Source organism: Chionomys nivalis, chromosome 3 (assembly GCF_950005125.1).
Source record: "Chionomys nivalis chromosome 3, mChiNiv1.1, whole genome shotgun sequence".
Taxonomy (NCBI): Eukaryota; Metazoa; Chordata; class Mammalia; order Rodentia; family Cricetidae; genus Chionomys; species Chionomys nivalis.
Window position 1 is genome coordinate 111743150 of NC_080088.1, and position 20305 is coordinate 111763454.

The 20305-nt window shown below is 43.4% G+C and overlaps 1 protein-coding gene across 1 annotated transcript in view; it reads right to left on the reverse strand.

Moving 5' to 3' along the window:
• The window catches only part of Anapc7 (anaphase promoting complex subunit 7), a 29889-nt gene extending 11909 nt beyond the window's left edge, over positions 1-17980 (reverse strand). The window contains exons 1-6 of the mRNA XM_057764590.1: positions 17797-17980; positions 11175-11361; positions 10514-10633; positions 2849-2960; positions 2145-2298; positions 688-830 (exon numbers count right to left, since the gene is read on the reverse strand). Coding sequence (XP_057620573.1) covers positions 688-830; positions 2145-2298; positions 2849-2960; positions 10514-10633; positions 11175-11361; positions 17797-17897 — 817 coding nt within the window. The 5' untranslated portion in view covers positions 17898-17980. The remainder of the gene's footprint in view (positions 1-687; positions 831-2144; positions 2299-2848; positions 2961-10513; positions 10634-11174; positions 11362-17796) is intronic.
• Positions 17981-20305: the final 2325 nt, after the last annotated feature.

A 20305-nucleotide genomic window follows, 5' to 3' on the forward strand; every position in this document is an offset into this window, starting at 1 on the left:
AAATCAAACTCCCTAAAAGGACATTAGGGTTCTGCAGATGCCATCAGTCAGCCACATCATAAATTTATAATTCACGGGGACGGGTGCCATGATACCCCTTAAAAGAAAAAGCTAAGCAATGGTCTGTGAGGAGAAAACACTTATATTCAAGTCAAAACAACCACTCAGAATAGAATTAGCTAAGTGTTAGAGACATACGCCAGGACAAGGGAAAGGACTGCTCCAGTAAGCGAGCCTCACAAAAGCTGTCTTGAAAAACAACAGTAGCAGAGCTGGGCACCATGGCAGCACATGCCTCCTCGGAAGGTAGAAGCAGGAGAATCAAGAATTCAAAGCCAGGTTCAAGGCTAGCCTGGCTACATGAGACCCTCTCTTCAAACAATAAAAAACAAGGGGCTGGAGAGATGGCGCAGCAATAAAGAGCATGAACTGCTCTTCATATGACCTGAGTGGATTCTCACACCCATGTCACGTGGGTCATCCAACTCCTGGAGAATCCAATACCTCTGGCCTCCAAGGGCACTGTACTCACGTGTACATGCCCACACACAGACACAGTTACACACAATTAAAAATAAGCCTAAAAGCAACAACAAAAACCAAGAAACACAAGGTGCCAATGCCACATTCTTTCTGCCTTTTCTCTTAAGCTGCCTTTTACAGACACTCTACGGCCCGAGAATTCACCTTTTATCAGATAAGGATCCAACATCTGCGCCTGTTCAAACTTGAGGACGGAGTTCTTACTGTCTCCTGCTCTGAAGTACAGGTCTGCCAAGCTCCCAAGCAGGTCCACGTTGTCTCGCAGTAAGGATTTTTTCTCCAGTGAACTTAAAAGATATTAAATACTAACCCTTAGAATCTGTCATAGAGCTCTTTAATCATTGCATTTGGGGGGTGGGCATATAAATGACATACTTTTCTGTATGTACAACATTTTCATAAAAAGGTTTTTGGGGGTTGTTTTTTTTTGAGGTAGGGTCTACTACTTATCCAAGTTGGCCTTGAACTCATGATCCTCCACCTCCCAAGTTCTGGTATTTTTACACAGGCACAGTAACTCCTAGCTATAATAATAATTAAGCCAGCAAGATGGCTTACCAGGTAAGGGCAGCACTTGCCACTAAGCCTGATGATCTGCGTTTGATCCCTGGGACCTACACAGTAGAAGGAGAGAACAGACTCCTCCAAGTTGTGCCCATGAACAATAAATAAATACAAATGCAATTTTAAAAACTTTTAAAAAGGACCCATGTTCAATCCCAGCCCTAGCACAGCAGCTTACAACTACCTATAAGTTCACTCCCAGGGAATCCAATGGCCTCTGTGCATTTAGCACACACATGGGATACAAACATACATGCAGACAGAACAACCATATACATAAATAAATAAAATGGTTTAAAGTTATACAATAAAATTGTGTGTGTGTGTGTATCAAATATAAACCTGATTATGATTTTTCTTAATTTTTTTTTTGAGACAGGGTTTCACTATGGAGTATTGGCAAACCTACCTATGCCTCTTGAGTGTTAAGATTAAAGGTGTGCACCACCATACCTAGCAAGGCTATAGTTTAAAAAAAATACATAATTTTTATAGGTCATTCACTAGTGACAACTACTGATAACTGAAAAAAATATATAGCTTTTTGTCCTAGGACTATGAATAGAAAGAAATGCCAATTACAAAGAGGCACCCTATGTAAGGTGTTACAATAAATACATATACCGAAGAAAAAAGCGTGAACATATGACATCCACAGCAGTTTGCTCTCTATTCTTCACATGAACAGAGCAGAACTCAGTCCAGCTTTTCATTTTTACAGGTTCCAATAGTTTATTACATTTGCAACCATTTAGTGCATTAGAAAACACTGCCTTAAGACTGTAATGCCAAGCAGTAAGCATCTACTTTTTCTGCTTTACCAGAAACACATCAGATCTCCAGATAAGCAAAGGGCCTTAAAATCCTTGGATTAAGCCAGGCTTGGTGGCTCATGCCTATAATACCAGCAATAGGGACGCTGAGCCTGGGAAACTGAGGCCAATTCAAGGAAAGCCCAGGCCACGTAGTAAGATCTTACATATCTCAGACCGTGCCTCCCACCAAAACAATCTCAAAGTTTATATCCTGGCTCTCACCAGATGGTGTTGATTGCTCTCGAGTTGTCCCCAGTGTGCACAAAAGCATATGCTTTAATCCACACAGACAGCCAGTCCAGGTTGGGCACAGTCTGTATCACATTCATCGTCATTGATGCCACTTCTGCGCCTTTTACAGAAAGGGATAACAAACCTAATCCCCCCAAAAGCAAGAGAAAGGTGAGGCATAGCATCTTCCTCCCACAGTGCAGCAAACAGTAGGCTGCATAGCTGCCTTCCCTAGTATAAGCAATGCATACAACACCAAGAGGTCAGAGCCTCAAGGATGGTAAGCACATGCTGCCACTGGGCTATTCCCCTAACCCTAAAGGACAGGCATTACTCTTTATTTCAAAATGACAGTATTTAGAAAGTTTTAGGCTTACTCTAGGGACTGGAAAAATGGCTCAATGGTAAAGAGCACTTGCTGTTCTTGCAGAAGATCTGGGTTTGATTTCCAGAACCCACATGACTTAAAACTATCCACAACTCCAGTTCTTGGATTTCAATGTCCTCTTCTATCCTCTACGGGCACCAGGCACACACATGGCTCACAAATATACATACAGGCAAAAACCTCATTCATACAAAATAAAATTAAAGCCTAAAAAAAATGCCCTACTCTATCTAATGCATACTCATAACTGAGAACTATCATCTTTGACTGCAAATACCCCAGGCAACAGGAAGAAAACTTTCTATACCTAGAATGGCGTCTAGGGCCAAGGGGCACTGCCGCAGGACCTCCTTATAGCTGGTGACTGATGGGCGTTCCTGACCAGCCTTCTTGTACAGGTTTGCCAACATCATGTTTATCTACACACAAAAAACAAAGGACAGTAAAGCAAGTGTATCTGCAAAGGAAGTACTTCACCATGAGCAAGTTCTGATTTTTATTCCCAATTACTATTCTGCTTTCTATTAGAAAAATCTACCCACAGCCCTGTACAAACAAAGATTGATTCCGTTCCTCAAAACAAACAACAATTATCCTTATTTTTCCTAGTTCTGTAATCCTTCCAAATAACCTCTTTATATCTAACCAAAGATGCTGCCTCTGGTATTAACACAGAATCAAGAAATGCACCAGAATTTTAGTTACTTTGATTTTTGCTGTTAAGATGAATGGCTCCAGAAGTGCTCAAGCTGATATATTTTAAAGATTTTTGTTGTTGTTGTTTGTTTTGAGACAGAGTCTCACTGTGTAGCCCTTTTGGCCTGGATCACATAAAAGATCTGCCTCTTTTAAATGCATGCGCCTCCCACCTGTGTTTCTGTGTGTATGAGTACTGGTGCCCACAGAGGCTGAAGGAGTTAATTACCCTGGAGATAGAGTTACAGGTGGCTCTGAACCACCTGACATGAGTGCTGAGAACTGAACTCAGGTCCTCTGGAAGAGTTGTACACACTCCCATCTGCTGAAGCCACCCTTCCAGCCTAAACTCGTATTTTAAATTTAGTACTAAAGGATAAGAAATCAGGCATGGTGGCACGTATCTTTAATCCCAGCACTTGGGAGGCAGAGGTAGGCAGATCTCTGTGAGTTCCAGGACAGCCAGGGTTGTTACACAGAGAAACCCTGTCTTCTAAGCCAGCTACCACCCAGACCCAGATCTATGAGTTAACCCACCCCAACATCCACAGCAACTGTGAACTTGAAGCATGTGAAGAGGATGAACCAACAGGATCTCCAAGGGGAGCCCCAGAGAAAACCCATTATCGGGGGTGTACCAGAGGCCTCAAACCAGACAAATGACCCATAGAAGTGAACATTTACAAGTAAAGATGAATGGACTAACGGGTAAACTGTGTGACTCAGCAACACACTACTCCTTCCATCAAGAGATTCTTTTTTCTTTTGTTTTTTCTTTTAACTTTTGTTTTGTTTTGGGGGGAGGTTTCACGGGCAAAAGGGGGAAGCAAGGGGACAGGGAGATCAGTGGAATCTGGATGCATGATGTGAAATCCACAGAGAATAAATAAAAGTTGAGAAAAAAAAACTTTATTCAAAAAAGAAAAAAGTGAAGAAATCTTAATTTTTTTTCCTTCAAGACAGGGTTTCAGCCGGGTGGTGGTGGCGCACGCCTTTAATCCCAGCACTCGGGAGGCAGAGGCAGGCGGATCTCTGTGAGTTTGAGGGCAGCCTGGTCTACAAGAGCTAGTTCCAGGACAGGCTCCAAAACCATAGAGAAACCCTATCTCGAAAAACCAAAAAAAAAAAAGAAAAAAAAAAAGACACGGTTTCTCCATGTAGCCTGTCCTGAAACTTTCTTTGTAGACCAGGCTGGCCTTAAACTCACAGATATCCGCTGGCTAGTACTTGCCAAGTACTGGGATTAAAGGTGTGCTGTGCGCCACCACCGCTGACTGACATGGTCCCAATTTCTAAAAAGACTATTTTTATTTATGTGCACAAATGTGACTGTGTCTGTGAGCATAAGAGTGTGGGTGTGCATGGGGGGGGGCCTTTGGAGATCAGCAGAGGTGGAGCATCCCCTGGGGCTGGACTTACAGGTGGTTATGAGCTACTGATGTGGGTGCTGGGAAACTAACTCTGGCCCCAGGAAGAACAGCAAATACTTAACTGATGAGCCATCCTGAGCTTCAATCTCATTGTGTACCTAAGGAGGACCTTGAATTCCCGATCCTTAGGCCTCACCTCCTAAGCACAGGATGACAGACAGGTACAACTGGCTGCTAGCTTTTTTTAAGTTTCTTATTTGGTAGTTCAGCCTGGCTATTCCACACAAATTTATGGCAATCCTCCAGCCTCAGTTTCCTAAATGCTGTAATTACAGGCATGAGCCACAACACCGAGCTTACAACATTTGACAGGATCAGATACCCCCCACCAAATAAATGACATAAATCAAGGAAAACAGACAGACAAACTTGGCTTCTGGCAGACCAGTGGCTAGAATATGGTCTAATACTTAAACTAGAACTGTCTACTCACCATATTGAGACAAAAAAAACAAAAACAAAAACCTCAAAGTGATCTCCAAAGGTGACATGACTCAAAGACTAACCACGTTATTTAAATCCAGTGAGGTAAGACATCTACATTTCAGAAAAATTTAAATATGGTACTTAATAAAGCTATTTCAAAAGAAATTCTTCATTAAAAACCCTATAATTCTATACCTATAATCCCCAGCACTAGGGAGGCAGATGCAGATGATCACAAGTTCAAGGCTAACTTGGGATACATACTGAAAACCTCTCAAAAAAAAAAAAGATCCAAACATGAGAGCTGGAGAGATTGCTCAGTGATTAAGCGCACTTGTTGTTCTTACAAAGGACCCAGGTTTGTTTCCCAGTGCTCACATGGTACTTCACATCCATCTATAACTCCATTTCCAGGTAGTTTGTTCATTTATTAGGTTGAATGGGTTTTTTGGTTTTTCGAGACAGGGTTTCTCTCTATAGACTGGGTTGTCCTGGAACTCACTCTGTACATCAGGCTGGCCTCCAGCTCAGAGATTTGCCTGCCTCTGCATCCTAAGTACTGGAATTAAAGGCATGTGCCACCACCACCTGGCAATTTCCAGGGGGTCTGATGCCCTCTTCTGACCTCCACAGGTACCAAGCACACATATGCTGCACATACATATATGCATGCAAATACATACACAAAAAATAATCAGGCCAGATGGTGGTGCACACCTTTAATCTCAGCACTCAGGAGGCAGAGGCAGGTGGATTTCTGTGAGTTCAAGGCCATCCTGGTCTACAGAACAAGACAGGCTCCAAAGCTACACAGAGAAACTCTGTCCCAAAAAACCAAAAAGAAAGAAATGAATAAACTTATTACAAAAAAACCTAACCAGGGCAGCAAGCAGGCTCAGTAGGTGAAAGCACTTGCTGTACATGCCTGGCAACCTGAGTCCAATCCCTGTGGAAGTACAGAATGGACGCCTGAAAGTTGTTCTCTGACTTCCAACACAGTGCTGTCACACACAATAACAGCGAAGTAAAATAAACAAATAAATAAATCATGAAACCTGAAGCAAAACACTCTCGCTCCTACCCCTACATTTCTAAGAAAAATTAAAAGTACCAAAGAATGTACAAATTACAAAGATAAAGGTTGGGGAGATGGCTCAGTGGGCACAGTGCAGGCAACCACAAGAATCTTGAATTCAAATCCCCAGGACTCTTGTAACAGTTGGGTACTGCAGCTTGCAACTGCATCCCTAGGACTGACAACTCACTGACCAGCCATTCTAGCCAAAAACATGGATCACTAAGTTCAGTGAGAGACCCTGTCTCAAAAAAAAAAAAAAAAAAAAAAAAAAAAAAAAAAAAAGGTGGAAAGACTAAAAGAGACATTCCAACATTAGCCTCTGCCTCCTCATAGACCCACACAGGCAAGTACACTAATACACACAAACATACAGTGCACATGCTAACATATAAGTGTACACAACATACTAACATACAAGTGCCCAGGACACACTTTAACAAAGAGTGTACAGCATATTCACTAAGATACAAGTAAACCTCACACAGTAACATACAAGTATATACAAATAGACACAGAAATTAAAAGACAGATAATCTTTATGGTACAAAGAGAAAACGACCATGCCCCAATTTAAGCTCTGAACAAGATGGTATTTGGTAGATTGTTAACCTGAGGAAAGCAGTGGCTATGAGAGCACAAAAGTAGAAGAATCTTTAAAATTTTCAGTTATCTGCAACTTGACATACCAGATATTATATATTCACTCAGTGGCTCTGAAAAGAACATCTGTTCCAATTATAAACCTCAGTATGTAAGTCTTATACAAAACTTAATTCACACTGATGCCTACACTGAAATAATGAAATGCTATAAATTAAACTATTTTATTTGGCTTTAGGTAGTGCATTTTAGAGGTCATTTTGAAAATGCAAAGAGAAGGGGCTGTAAAGACGGCTTGGATGTTAAGAGCACTGGCCACTGGCTGCTCTTCCAGAGGTCCTGAGTTTAATTCTCAGCAACTACATGGTGGCTCACAACCATTTATAATGAGATCTGGTTCATACATGTAGTTCATACTGTAAACACAATAATTTTTTTTTTTTTAAATTGCAAACAGAAGGCTAGAGAGACAGCTCAGCAGTTAAGAGCACTGCTGCTAGCCGGGCGGTGGTGGCACACGCCTTTAATCCCAGCACTCGGGAGGCAGAGGCAGGCGGATCTCTGTGAGTTCGAGGCCAGCCTGGTCTACAAGAGGTAGTTCCAGGACAGGAACCAAAAAATACGGAGAAACCCTGTCTCGAAAAAAAAAAAAAAAAAGAGCACTGCTGCTGATCCAGAGGACCTGTGTTCAATTCCTAGCACCTACATGACATCTTGCAACCATCAGAACTCCACTTGCAAGTAATCCAATGGCCTCTTTTGACCTCACTGGGCACCAAGCAAGCATGTGATGCATATACATACATACAGGCAAAACATTCACACACATAATTAAATCTTTAAAAAATACAAAAAAACAAAACAAAAAGGCAGGCAGGGCCGGGCAGTGGTGGCGCATGCCTTTAATCCCAGCACTTGGGAGGCAGAGGCAGGCAGATCTCTGTGAGTTCGAGGACAGGCTCCAAAACCACAGAAAAACCCTGTCTCGAAAAACCAAAAAAAAAAAAAAAAAAAAAAAAGGCAGGCAGTGATGGCTTAAGGTTTTAATTTCAGCAGAGGCAGGCGGATCTCTATGAGTTCAAGGCCAGCCTGGTCCACAGAGCAAGTTCCAAGACAGCCAGGGCTACACAGAGAAACCCTGTCTCAAAAAAACAAACAAACAAAAAACCCCGACACACACACAAGAAAAGGATAGACACCTAAAGCACTGTTTATAGCATTTTATTTATTTTTGTAGAATAGTATTTTTTTTTTTTGGTTTTTCGAGACAGAGTTTCTCTGTGGCTTTGGAGCCTGTCCTGGAACTAGCTCTTGTAGACCAGGCTGGTCTCGAACTCACAGAGATCCGCCTGCCTCTGCCTCCCGAGTGCTGGGATTAAAGGCGTGCGCCACCATCGCCCGGCTTAGAATAGTATTTTAAAAAGTAATTTTACACCTAGGGGTATTGCTCAGTGGTAACATGCTTGTTTGGCAAACACAGAGCTGTAAGCCCAATTCTCAGTTCAGAAAAAAGAATCAAAGAAAGAAAAAGGCTATTTTTATATTCATGAACTTAATAAGTTTTCAAAAAGATTCACAAAGAAAATGCAAAAATGCTATTAGCTATAAAAAAATAAAACATTTACAGATTGCTAGGTTGTCCTCCCTGCCAGGGCATACATATACATAGCTCAGATGTCTAACCAGTTCCAGTTAAAAGCACACTCTTTAATACACTGCCAAATTAAACACAAATATATATTTTGCCAGTATGTACCAAGGGGTAATGTAGTCTTTTTGTGTATGTGCTCATGTGTAGATGCATGCAAGTGTGTGGGTACATACATACACATGTGTGGAGTCCAGAATCAATGCTGTATGTCTACTGAGATGCCATTTCCCATTGACATTGGAACTTGGAAATCTACTACACTGGATGGCCAGCCTGCTGTTACCCCAGCTCTGGGGCTATAGACATGTGCTGCTACAGAGGGCTTTTTACATTGGCGCTGAGCATCCAAATGCTGGTCCTCATGTTTACATAGCAAGCATTCAATCCACTGAGCCACCTCCTCAGTTCAAAGAGTAGCTTGTAGTTTTGATTTTACAAAGGGAAAGATTAATACAATATTCCTGTTATCAAATGACCACACCATTAAATATAAAAAAGGAAGAAGCTTTTTTTTTTTTTTAAAGATTTATTTATTTATTATGTATACAACTTTCTGCCTCCATGTATACCCACACGCCAGAGGAGGGCGCCAGATCTCATTACAGATGGTTTGGAACCACCATGTGGTTGCTGGGAATTGAACTCAGGACTTCTGGAAGAGCAGACAGTGCTCTTAACCACTGAGCCATCTCTCCAGCCCCCAAGGAAGAAGCTTTTTAAAAGTGTTTTTGCACCTGCAGTACTCTTCAGATCACTATTCCTGAGATGAGCACTCAGTGTTAAGAACATGTATCTATTACTCTTCCAGAGGACCTGAATTTAGTTCCCAGCACCCACATCAGGTAGCTTACAACTGCCTGTAACTCCAGATCCAGGGGGATCTCACACCCCTGGCCTCTGCAGGTACACACACACACACTCTCACACACACACAATTAAAAATAATAAAAATGGGCTGGAGAGGTGGCTCAGTGGTTAAGAGCATTGCTGCTATTCCAGAGGTTCCAAAGGACTTAAATTTGGTTCTCAACACCCACATCAGATGGCTCACAACTAATGTTAATTCCAGCTCCAGGAGATTCAATGCCTCTGTGAGCACCTGTACTAATATACACATAACAACACATAGGCACACAAATAAATCTTTAAAAAAAGAGAAAGAGTGGTGCACGCCTTTAATCCCAGCGCTCGGGAGGCAGAGACAGGTGGATCTCTGTGAGTTCAAGGCCAGCCTGGTCTACAAGAGCTAGTTCCAGGACAGGCTCCAAAGCCATAGAGAAACCCTGTCTCGAACCCCCCCCCCCCAAAAAAAAAAAGAGAAAGAAAAAAAAGGAAGGAAGGAAGGAAGGAAGGAAGGAAGGAAGGAAGGAAGGAAGGAAGGACGGACGGACGGACGGACAGCAGGCAGGCAGGCTAAGGAATAGCTGAGTCTGGTGGTGCAAGCCTGTGATCCCAACTACAAGGCTGGATGGGGTAGGAACCATCAAAGTCCAAGCCAGTCCTGGTTATACAGTTTAAGGACAGCCTGAGTAACTTGGTCAGACTTTGTTTCCAGATTAAAATTTTAGATAAAAAGAAAAGGGTCATGGTTGTAGCTTAGTGATGGGGGCTTGTTGAGCATGCCTGAAGCCCTGGGTTGGATTTCCAGTACCTCAAAACCAAGCCAAACATTTTTTCTGTTATTTGTCTGTTTGGGGATAGCCTTGAACACCTGGTTTTCCTCCTCCTCCATCTCAAGTGCTAGGATTATAGGTAGATGCCACTATACCTAACTGAATTCTCAGGGCTCCTTAACAAAGTCAACGTTCCATCTGTCTGAACCCCAACTCCACTACTAGGGAGAAAGTACTAAGAATGAGAGTGATTGCTGGGCTGTGGTGGAACACGCCTTTAATCCTAGCACTTGGGAGGTAGGTGGATCTCTGTGAGTTAGAGGCCAGTCTGGCCAGAGCTGTTTCAAAGAGAAACTCTGTCTGGGGGGAAAAAAATGAGCAAGCCATGAGAAGAATGATCAGACAGACTTCCTGAAACATGGAAAACATACAGGATGAGGCAGGGTGAAGAACTGGGAAAGAGGAAACTTCAGCTTACTTTAGGAGTTCTCTGTCTTGAAGGAATCCCGTCAAGTATAGCGATGGCATCTTTGTCTAGTTTCAGCATTGTATAACACTCAGCCATTTTGTATTTCACTTCAATTTCAGAAGGAAGACACTTCAAGATAACAAAAAACATCTCTTCAAAATATGATCTCAACAGTGTGACAGTTCTTCAAAATATTAAACAGGGTAAGTCATCTTATAACCTAGCAATCTGCTCCTAGATATATAATCGAGAAATAAAAACAAGCTCACCCAAAAACCTGGGCACAAACCTTTACAGCCACATTACTCATGGTAGACAGGAATAAGCAACCCAATGTTCATCAATGAATGGATAAACAAAATGCAGCATGCATGTACCACGGAATATTACATGATAACAAAATGAATGGTTTCAACCCATACTTCAACCCTGTCTCTCAAAAAAAAAATACCACCAAAAAACAATTTATGTGTGTGTGTGTGTGCCAAAGACTGGGCAATGGTGGTGCATACATCTTTAATCTCAGCTCTCAGGAGGGAGACGCAGGAAGATCTCTGTGAGTTTGAGACCAATATGGTCTACAGAGTGAGTTCCTATACATTCATGGCTACCTACACAGAGAAACCCTGTCTTAAAAACCCCAAATAAACAAATCAATTCTTTTAATCACCTGGCTCTGTGGAGTAGATGCAGAATTTCCAGTTGAAGGTCTCACTTTTGAAGTTTTACTCAAGGCTTTCTTCTGCTGTAAAGCCATGGTATACTTACTCACAGCATTACGGTACTCCTTATCATGAAAGAGAGAATCTGCATGATACACCAAAAGCTGATACTTTTGAGACGGGGAAAACAGCTCACTAGAAAACAAAAGAAGCAAATCCTACATAGGTTATTTTGAAGATTAGAAAGAACGCCTGCTGTGGCATATTAGTTTAATGTTACTCTGTCTAAAACACCTGATTGGTCTAATAAAAAGCTGAACGACTGGGGCTGGAGAGATGGCTCAGAGGTTAAGCGCACTGGTTGCTGTTCCAGAGTTCAATTGCTCTTCCTGAGTTCAACTTCCAGCAACCACATGGTGGCTCACAATCATCTGTAATGAGATCTGGTACTCTTTTCTGGCCTGGAGGGATACATCCAGGCAGAACACTGTATACATGATAAATAAACAAACCACTAAAAAAAAAAAAAAAAAGCTGAATGGCCAATAGCTGGACAGGAGAGCGACAGGTGGAGCAGCCAGGGAGAGAGAATAAATAGGAGGAACCTAGGTTCCAGAGATAAAAGAGAGAGAACAAGAAAAGGAGGAGAGCAGACAGCCAGGGGCCAGCCTCCCAGCCACACAGCCAGCCATGGAGTAAGAATGAAAGAAAGACAAAAAGTTCAGAAATAAAACGTTGTTAAAAAGAAATAGGATAATTTAAGTTAGAAAAGTTGGCTAGAACAAGCCAAGCAAAGACTGGGCATTCATAAGTAAGAATAAGACTCCATGTATTTATTTGGGAGTTAGGTGGGAGGCCCACAAAGTGTTAAAAAAAAATCACCTACAAACACCTTGGTGTTTACTTAAGCCTAACAAAAAGTATTGTATGTTAGTTTATAGAAAAGTTAGTATACATTAAGTGCAAGTAGGTAAATAAGAGGCACAACATTTGAACACCATGCAAATACGGCCAACACATCAAGTACGATATCTTACTGTATTCTGATCTTGTGCAACTTAGTGTTTTCTTAATACTGAAGCTAAATAATACCTATAAATCAAATCCAATAAAATGATAAAGAAAACATGCTTTCCATCTCTTTTTAAGGCCCTTCCACTCTCTTCCTGCATTTTGAGACAATGCCTCACTCTGTAGCCCAGGCAACCTTGAATTTATGGCAGTCTTCCTGCTTCTGCCTTGGAAGTGATGGGATTATAGAACGGCCCCTATGCCTACTCAATAAAGACCTCTCAGTTTAGCACTGTTTTATATACACCTATATTACCTTAGGTTAACATCAAATTTTAAGGATAATATTGGCCAAGGATATCAATCTCAACAACTTGACTATTATTACCAAAGTGCAGAGACTCCAGAAAGAAGAAAATTTACCACTATGAATTCTTTTTAGAAAAACACTGAAAAAGCAAGCACCTGAACTGGGCATGGAGGCACAAGCCTTTAAACACAGCATTAGGGAGGCAGAGATAGGTGGGTCTCTGTGAGTTCAAGACTAGCCTACTCTACAGAGTTCCAGGACAACACAGAGAAACCCTGACTAGAAAAACCAAAACAAACAAAACAAGCACCCAAAAATTTGAAAGCCAGTGTGAGAATAGAATAGGAAAGTCAAAGTGGCAGGATGAAAAAAGATTAGCTTTAAGAAGTCTTTTAGAAAGTCATCACTATTACTTGTATGTACGTGCACATGTATACACTGTTGCCAGAAGAGAATGTTGGATCCCCTGGAAAGTAACTGATATGGGTTCTGGGAACCAAACTCAAGTCCTCTGCAAGAACAGCAAGAATTCTTAAAACTGTGGAGCCAGCTCTCCAGGATCTGAAAGTCTCTTTTTAATTTCACATACAAAAAACAAACTTTTCAACACTAGAAGCACTATTAATCATCTTGACTCTCAAGTGTTTAAAAATAATGTAAGGGAATTCATATGTCCATATTTCTCAAATGTTGTTTTTAAGTATTTCAGATCAAGCCCAAGGTCTCACAAATGCCAGGCAAGCCTTCTATCACAGAACTTCATCCTTTACTCTCAAAAAGAAACCATTTTAACTAGTCCTTATCAGCAAGGTTAAATGCCTGGACACTGCTTTACTTTTTGTCCTGCATGGGGAATCCATCCAAGGTCTCTGCATGCTAGGCAAGCATTCTATCCACAGCTCTATCTGCAACCCTGGTCAGATAATTCCAGTCCTACTCCTTGCAAACTAATTGGGGATTATGCATTTCTCTCTAACAGGTAAAGAAGAGACTGAGACAAAGAATTCTATAAGTAGGCATGCATATTAAAAACAGTGGAAGCCATAAGTGGTGGCACAGGCCTTTAATTCACTGACAGGTAGAAGCAGGTAGATCTCTATGAGTTTAAGTCAGCCTGGTCTACATAGCCAGTTCCAGGACAGCCAGAACTACATATCAAGGAGTAGATAATGGCTCAGTGGTTAAGAGCACTGGCTGCTCTTCCATAGGTCCTGAGTTAAATTCCCAGCAGCTGATGCCTGTTTCTGGTGTTTAAGCATACATGCAGACAGAATATGTATACATAACAAATAAATCTTTTTTTTTTTTTTAATAAAAAAGACCTACGCATTGAGACCATGTCTTAAACAAACAAATGTGATAAGGGAGAGGGCTATTTTAAAACCCCAACAACTAGGTACCACTACCAGATATGGTCATAAACTCTTGTAGTCCTAGCATTTATTTGGAAGCAGAGGCAAGATGACAAGACATTCTAAGAACTAACCTTGGCTATATATATATAATCAGTTCAAAATCAGTCTGGGCTATGACCCTTTCAAAAAGAGGAGTGGGGGTGACTCCACAGTTAAGAGCATCTGGGATTTTGGGGTCTTTTGTTTGTTTTGGTTTTTCGAGACAAGGTTTCTCTGTGGCTTTGGAGCCTGTCCTGGAACTAGTCCTTGTAGACCAGGCTGGCCTCAAACTCACAGAGATCCGCCTGCCTCTGCCTCCCGAGTGCTGAGATTAAAGGCGTGTGCCACAGCCACTCGTGAGCATCTGGGTTTTTATAGAGGATCCAAGTCTAGCTCCCAACACACCTATCAGGCAGCTTACAACTACCTGTGACTCCAGTTTTGACCTCCAAGGAATCTGATGCCCTCTTCTGGTCTCTGAAGGCACCATGCGTACACATGGTACACGTGTACGTATACACGTACATATACACACACACACACATCTGTGGTACCTTCTTAAAATAATTTTATTATTATTTATGTGTACTCGTATGCCTGTGTACATGCACACACACAAAACCAAAAATCATTTAAAAAAAAATCAAGTGTGCCGGGCGGTGGTGGCGCACGCCTTTAATCCCAGCACTCGGGAGGCAGAGGCAGGCGGATCTCTGTGAGTTCGAGGCCAGCCTGGTCTACAAGAGCTAGTGCCAGGACAGGCTCCAAAGCTACAGAGAAACCCTGTCTCGAAAAACTAAAAAAAAAAAAAAAATCAAGTGCAATAGAACACATCTATAATCTCAGAACTTGGATGTGGAGGCAGGAGGATAAAGAGTTCAAGGTCAGGGCTGGAGAGATGGCTCAGTGGTTAAGAGCATTGCCTGCTCTTCCAAAGGTCCAGAGTTCAATTCCCAGCAACCACATGGTGGCTCACAACCATTTGTAATGATGTCTGGCGCCCTCTTCTGGCCTGCAGACATACACACAGACAGAATATTGTATAAATAATATTAAAAAAAAAAAAAAGAGTTCAAGGTCAGTCTGAGCTTCACCAAGACCCTGTCTCAAAAAGTAAAACAAAGCTGGGCATAATGACTCAAGTCTAATCCCAGCATTCTAGAGGCAGAGGCAGGTGGATCTGAGTTCACGCCTAGCCTACTTTATAGTTCCAGGGCAGCCAGGGCTATGCAGAAAAACTAGGTAGGGGTGGTGTGTGTGAGACAACCTGCTCTTGTACACTGGAAACATTTGTCACTCACACTGGTTTAAAACCAGTAGCCAGACTAAGAATTCTGGGAAGAGGAAGTTGCAAACCAGACACAGAGGAAGCAAGATGAGAACACCTTACTGAGAAAAAGTACCAAGCAACATGGCTAAACATAGATAAGAATTATGGGTTAAGTTGTAAGAGCTTAATAATAAGCCTGAGCTTATAGGCCAAACAGTTTATAATTAATTTAAGCCTCTGTATATTTCTTTGGAACTGAATGGCTGTAGGACCAGAAAGGACAGAAACTTCTACAACAACCAGAGAGCAGAGAATGAATAAATACATGGGCTGCTTGCTCAATTTTGAACCTTACTCATCCATCTTCCTTATCCAAAGGAAACAGGTTTTTCATGTATTATTCCAGAGATACATCATAGACACATTACAAGGCAAGTGTGTTACAGCATATACTGACCACTTTGTGGGTAGAGCAGTATCTTAGGTATCAAACGCGTATTTTTCAGTATATACATATAATCAGGCATTTCAAGAGTCTGTTTGCTTTTAGTGGTACCAGGAACTCACATCTGGGTCTTACACATGCTAAGTGGGCTCTCCATGTCTGAGCTGCATCTCCAGCCTTAGGAAAGCTATCACAAACCAGACCAACCTTTGATTATATAAAGTATTTAGCCATCTTGACCTCTTTTTTAAAAAAAATGTATTTTGGGTAGTGCTAATGATGAAACCTAGGGCCTCAAACATTCTACTTAAGTATTGTACCACTTAACTATGTCACCAGTGCTGCTTTTTATTATTTTCTTTCTTTTTAAATTTATTTGTATTTTATGTATGAGTATTCTGTATGCATACCTGCATGCCAGAAGAGGGCATCACATCCTATTATAGATAGGTGCGAGCCACCATGTGGTTGCTGGGAATTGAACTCAGGACCTCTCAAAGAGTAGCCAGTGCTCTTAACCCCTAAGCCATCTCTCCAGCCAGCCCCACTAGTCCCATTTTAACTGTTTTTAGTTTGTTTTTTTAACAGGGTGTACACTATTTAAAAAAAAAAAAAACTTCAAAATATAAAGGATAAATGTAGGAACCTAAATGCTTCCATAGCTAAAAAACTGCCAATCTAACCTAATGAGAAAAAGCACAGGTTAGCTATGTTTAGTCTAACTAGAGAAGCAAACTGCTTCAAACAATGCTATAACATCATTAAGACCCAAGAATAAAGATTAGGGCAGCTGGGCAGTGATGGCACACACCTTTAATCCCAGTACTCGGGAGGCAGAGGCAGGTGGATTTCTGTGAGTTCAAAGCCAGCCTGGTTTCCAAAGCAGGACAACACAAAGAAACCTTTTCTAGAAATCCCTCCCCCTAAAAAAGATTAGAGGATTGCCTACGACCAATCACGCGGACTCAGGAGGAAAGCTCCAGAATGAACACAGGTTGAGAGACCAGTGTTCCCATCTCACACTAAGATGGTGATAAAATGATGAGTGTGACTGGTAAGGTCCACAGCACACCAATAAGTGAAATGGGGGATACAGGTCCTTCAAAGTCTTTGGCTCTCTGACCTAGACCAGCTTCAGCCAAGCCAAAAGCAAACAGCTGCACAGAGTAGAAGATTCCACTGTAACATCATCTGGAGGCCCTAGTGGTGGATTACAACAAAAATGATCTCAATTAGAGACAACTAGAATTCAAATATCCTAGTTCCTCTATGTTCTCTATGACCTCGCCTGACACACAGGACCTGCAGCGGTCTGCACAGCTCCTCAGCACTTTCAGGAAGTTCAGGACAGGCGGCAAGAGTGAAGCAGAAAATCAAAAAAGGTCAGTTCTGGTGGTGGGAGATCTGTTTAGGAAGTGACTTGCGCTGAAACCTGAACCGGGAGACAGTTCTAAAGTGAAGACTAAGCAGGAGCCGCAGGTGTCAATCAGCGTGTGCACTGCAGTAGCTGAAAACACAACCAGGGAGGCCGGCCCGCAGTGAGAGCTCGGGCTTCAGAAGAAACGGGAGAAAAGAAGGAATAGCTCGGCTTGGGGAGCCACGCGGAAGAGTGAGCATGATGGGGGAATTTTGAAGCAGGGTCCAACAAGCACCCAAGGCTTCATCTGAGACTCAGTAAACCCGGCCAGAAATGTCACTCAGTTGGTTGGCATTGCTCGCATAACCTTCATGAAGTGCCGGGATCGACCCCCAGCACCAAAAGAACACCGAGCATGGTGTGCAAACCCCTGCGACCCCAGCTTCTGGGAGGCGGAGGCAGAAGCGTCGTAAGTTCAAGCCCATCCTCGGCCAGACAACCCGTCGCAGGCTAGCCTGGTCTACAAGAGGCCCTGTTTACAAACAAAACCAAACGAGTCGTTCCACGGCGGCTGCCTCGGGCCTTTACAAAACGCTGCAGAGAAACTTTCAAAAAAGGCGCCACTCGGCGCGCCAAGGATGCTCTCGGCGCCGAGTGTTGCGGCCCCCGTCCTGCGCCGCGGCGGGACCTCCAGGTCTGACACTCGGGGGACGGGGTCTCTGGGAGGCCGCCGCCGCCGCCGCCGGAAGAGGCCTCGCCGCCCGCGCAGCCTCGGCGGGGCCACACGGTTCCTCTACCACCTCAGCCCCGGCTCCCAGACCGCCGCTCCCCGCCTCCACTCACGGGTTGTTATTACTCATGGTCAGCAGCAAGCTGCTGAGGAGCCGCACGTTGGAGTGCAGCCCCGCGGCCGCCATGTCGCGCACATGGTCTATCACGCTCATCCTGCCCGGCGACAGCGCGGCCCAGCAGCAGCTGACAGAACGCCCGAGAGCGGAGCGAGCGGAGCCTCGGGGAAGGTTCCAAAATGGCGGCGGCGCTGGGGTCCTTCGGGTCCAGACGCGGCTCCACCCCCCGAGGATATAGGTAGCTATTGAGCTGCCTGAGTAAAAAGAAGCGTCCGAGGAGCGAAAGGGTTTTGCCAACGTTGCGTCACCATCTTAAGGGGTAAACTTTATTGAGGGCTGACAACGCAATAGAAGGCAGCTCAGTAGGAATACCGACTTTGTTTGAAATAAAGTCAGCCCGAGGAAAAGATGCATCTTCAAGGCTAGTAACATTGTACAGGAGTCCATCACAAATAAGGTGGAAAACTGACAGTTAAAATTGAATTTTTGAATCTGGCGCCCAAGGGCCGACTTTTTTACAACTACGCGTGCGCACCAGGTGAAGGTGCCACGCCCCCTCCTCTGGTGGCGTGTATCCTGTCACCCTAAGATTCCTTGGTGCAAGGCATGGTTTACCAGGTAAAATGACCCGGTAGATCGGGGGGCGGGGGGGGGGGGGAACGTAATAAAGGATAGATACAGGAATGAGCTAGGGTCGCTGATAACACTGCAGTTAACATCTCGAGCCTTTACGAACTTGTTATTAGGTTGCATGTTCAGAAACCATAACGCTTAAGCCATTCCCTTAAGGCTATGGGAGCCGACTCAGCGGTTAAAAAAACAAAACAAAGCCGGGCGCTGGTGGCGCACGTCTTTAATCCCAGCTCTCGGGAGGCAGAGGCAGGTGGATCTCTGTGAGTTCGAGACCAGCCTGGTCTACAAGAGCTAGTTCCAGGACAGGCTCCAAAACCACAGAGAAACCCTGTCTCGAAAAACCAAAAAAAAAAAAAAAAAAAAAAAAAACAAAACAAAACTGCATGTTCCTTTTGCAGAAGACACGAATTCCGTTCCCAGTACTTTCCTGGCGGTCCACAACCTTCGTGTGAGTCCAGCTCTAAGACATCCGACTCCTTTCCCCCTGTTTCCATGGTCACCTACATGCATGTGCACTCAGGTATGCACGAGACTCATAAAAATAAACTTTAAAAATTTAAATATTTGAATTCCCTCTTTGCCAATGAAGAAGCCAAAAATTTTAAAATGTTGAAACCGAAGTGGGGTGGCCTAAGAGTAAGTAAGGCACTTACTGCCTTTAAGCCTGGCCATCCGAGTTCAATCCCCTGTGACCAACATGGTGGAAGAACTGACGCCTTCAAATTGTCCTCTGACCTCCACACAGGCACAGCAGCCATGTGCCTCTCACCCCCACAAAGGAAATAAGTAAATGCAAATAACAAAATTTTAAACTGAAACTGTTTGCTTAAATTTGAGACTCAAGGTCTGTTTTAAAAGGTTTATTTTCGTTATTTTATTTAGGGGTGTGTGTGTGTGTTTATGCACATGTCTCTGCCTTCCCAATGCTGGGATCACAAGCCTGAGCCATTATTCCTTGCTTACTTGCATGGATGCGGGGTTAGAACTCACATTCTCAAGCTTGTATGGTGTGGTGGTTTGAACTGGCATGGCCCCATAGACTCCTATATTTGAATGTTTGGTTCCCTGTGAGTGGACTGTTAAGGAATGATTAGGAACTGTGGCCTTACTGGAGAAGGTGTGGGGTGGATTGGGAACTGCAGCCTTACTGGAGAAGGTGTGGGGTGGACTTGGAGTTCTCAAGAGCCTACACCAGGTCCAGTCTCACTTGCTATCTGCCTGCATCTTTCAGATCAGGTGAAAGCAGTCAGCAATGCCTGCCGTGACCCTGCTTCCCATCATGATGATCATGGACGAATCCTCTGAAACTGTAAGCAAACTCCCAATTAAATGCTTTATTTTATAAGTTGCCTTGGTCCATGGGGTCCCCTCACAGCCATAGAGCAGTAACTAAGACACAGCAAGCACTTCACCAGCTGATGAGGCCTGGTCACTTTCTCTGTGCAACCTACCAGGCTGGCCTCGAGCTCACAGAGAAGCACCTGCCTCTGCTTCCCAAGTGCAGGGGATTAAAGGCGTGCGCCACCACCGCCACCTGGCATATAACACGCTCAACAGTAACCAGAGAATGGAAATGAGTATTGAGCAATCCATGAAGACTCAGGTGGATACACTCATACAGCGTAACGCTGCTGAGGGAAAAGGACGGGGAAAAAACTGATCATGAAATAAGAAAAACAGATCTCAAAAATATCATGCTAAAAATAAAACTCCCCTAGGTGAAGGAAGCCAGATGGAAAGTGCTGGCGAACTCCAACTCCACTTATGTGAAGTATCAAGACACAAACAAACCCCCAGAGCCAGGAAGTCATCAATAACTATGGGCTGTCCTGCCCGGACCTGGCCCAAGGGTGTGAGGGCTGTGGGAGTTG